Source organism: Pundamilia nyererei, unplaced genomic scaffold, assembly GCF_000239375.1.
Source record: "Pundamilia nyererei isolate P.nyererei 1_Seehausen unplaced genomic scaffold, PunNye1.0 scaffold00416, whole genome shotgun sequence".
NCBI lineage: Eukaryota > Metazoa > Chordata > Actinopteri > Cichliformes > Cichlidae > Pundamilia > Pundamilia nyererei.
In genome coordinates, this window is record NW_005187817.1 from 338,312 (window position 1) to 340,213 (window position 1,902).

Below are 1,902 nucleotides of genomic sequence, written 5' to 3' on the forward strand. Positions count from 1 at the left end.
AAAGCCATGGGTGCAAAACTAAAGACAATGTATCACTTAATGGACATTTGTTTTATTGAAAATTTATCGTATATCCCCAGCACACATAATAAGTAAATGTATTGATTTCCTATTTTAATGAAATATATATTTTGACCCAATTATTTAAAGGTGTATTTATTTAGTTCACTTTGGTGCCCACCATCAAACATTATTCATTATACCTGTAGCTAATATTTTCTAATTCACGTTCATTATACTTAACTGCCTTTAACTCATATTACTCTTTACTCTCTGTAGAATAGGGACGTGATTCCATGTTACGCATCACAGCACACCTCTTTTCATCTTGCTCAGTTGTTTCAATAACAAGTCAAATAAAGGTCTTACCACTCGCTGTCTGATGTGCGGACGTAATAGAAAGCCCTTGACAGCAGTTTTTAAAATTGGGCAGAGCCAAGAGGCCACTTTCCTGGAGTCTAGTATGCCATGGAGCTTTTTAATGACTTTACAGCACGCGCACATGCATAAACGCATACCAAAAATATTGTGTAAGCACTTAAGTGGATCTAATTTTTTGGGGATGCTTAAATTTCTAGAAGCTGCTTTTATGGTTCAAGTTTTACATGCAGTTTCTGCATTTTTCAAAGCTGGCATTAAAAACCGGATGTACTACATAATCTTTACTAGGATGCTAGCTGGTGTGTGCAAGTAATAATTAAATTAAAAACGTTATTGATATAATAGCAGATGTGAAGAGATTTGCTTCCTCTCTAGGCTGTCTGCTATACATGCCTCGCAATAAAGTTGTATAACTGATGGCTTTAGGAACAGGCTCTTGTAGGATTGTGGTGGCTCTTAAAAGAGCCTTTGAGTTCAAACGTAACAGCGACGACAGCTTACTTCTTCTTGGCTGCGGTCTTTTTCGCTTTAGGCTTGGCAGCCTTCTTTGCCGGGGATTTCTTGGCTGCGGGCGCCTTCTTGACCACCTTCTTCGGGCTTTTGGCGACCTTCTTCGGGCTCTTCACGGCTTTCTTGGCGGGTTTCTTGGCAGCAGCTGGTTTCTTAGCCTTCTTCGGAGACTTTTTCGCAGCTGCGGGCTTCTTTACTGCCTTAGCCTTCTTCGCTGCCGCAGGTTTTTTGGCAGCAGCAGGCTTCTTGGCTTTAGGAGCAGCCTTCTTCGCTGGCTTCTTAGGCTTGGTCTCAGCGGTTTTCTTGCCTAGCTTAAAAGAACCAGAAGCGCCGGTGCCCTTAGTCTGAACCAGAGTGCCCTTAGAAACCAGGCTTTTGATGGCGATCTTAACGCGGGCGTTGTTCTTCTCCACATCATATCCTCCGGCAGCCAGAGCCTTCTTCAGGGCAGCTAGTGACACCCCTTTCCTTTCTTTGGAAGCGGTCACTACTTTAAGGATTTGGTCGCTGACGCTAGGGCCGGTCTTCTTGGGCTTGGAAGCCTTTTTCTTCGCTGGTTTAGCGGGAGCGGCGGCTGGTGCTGGTGCTACTTCTGCCATTTTTCCTTCTTTTGTTTTCTTTGCTGCTTTCGCGATCCAACTGGAGTCCGAGAGACGAGATGAGAAACTCGCAGCAGGAGTCGCCTTTTCAATGCAACATGAGAACCGTGGAGACTCAATCCAGCGCGGCGCTCTCGCTTGCAGCCCGAGTGAACGTGTTCTGTGTTTTCTCTTCCAGATAAACACGTTAAAAAGTAGCTCAAGAGGCAACGATGCGGACTGACAGTAAAGCAGCTGACAAGCGGGCACGAGTGTCTTCAAATTTAGCCCATGCTGAGCCCCAGTGCTTATTGCAGTTTTTCCCTGAAACTCCGAAACCTCGGCGAGTCACAGCGGAGCTTGGCGGCTTCGCCCCTTCTTTTACCCCATAAAAGGACTTCAAATCAAGTAAACCTGCACCAAAATCACTTTT

General features: G+C 44.8%; 1 protein-coding gene across 1 annotated transcript; it reads right to left on the reverse strand.

The window, feature by feature from the left end:
* Nucleotides 1-825: 825 nt before the first annotated feature.
* LOC102206262 (histone H1-like) lies at nt 826-1,534 on the reverse strand. Its single transcript, XM_005753265.1, has one exon. The coding sequence runs from the start codon at nt 1,488-1,490 to the stop codon at nt 879-881; it is 612 nt and encodes a 203-aa protein (XP_005753322.1). The 5' UTR covers nt 1,491-1,534; the 3' UTR covers nt 826-878.
* Nucleotides 1,535-1,902: the final 368 nt, after the last annotated feature.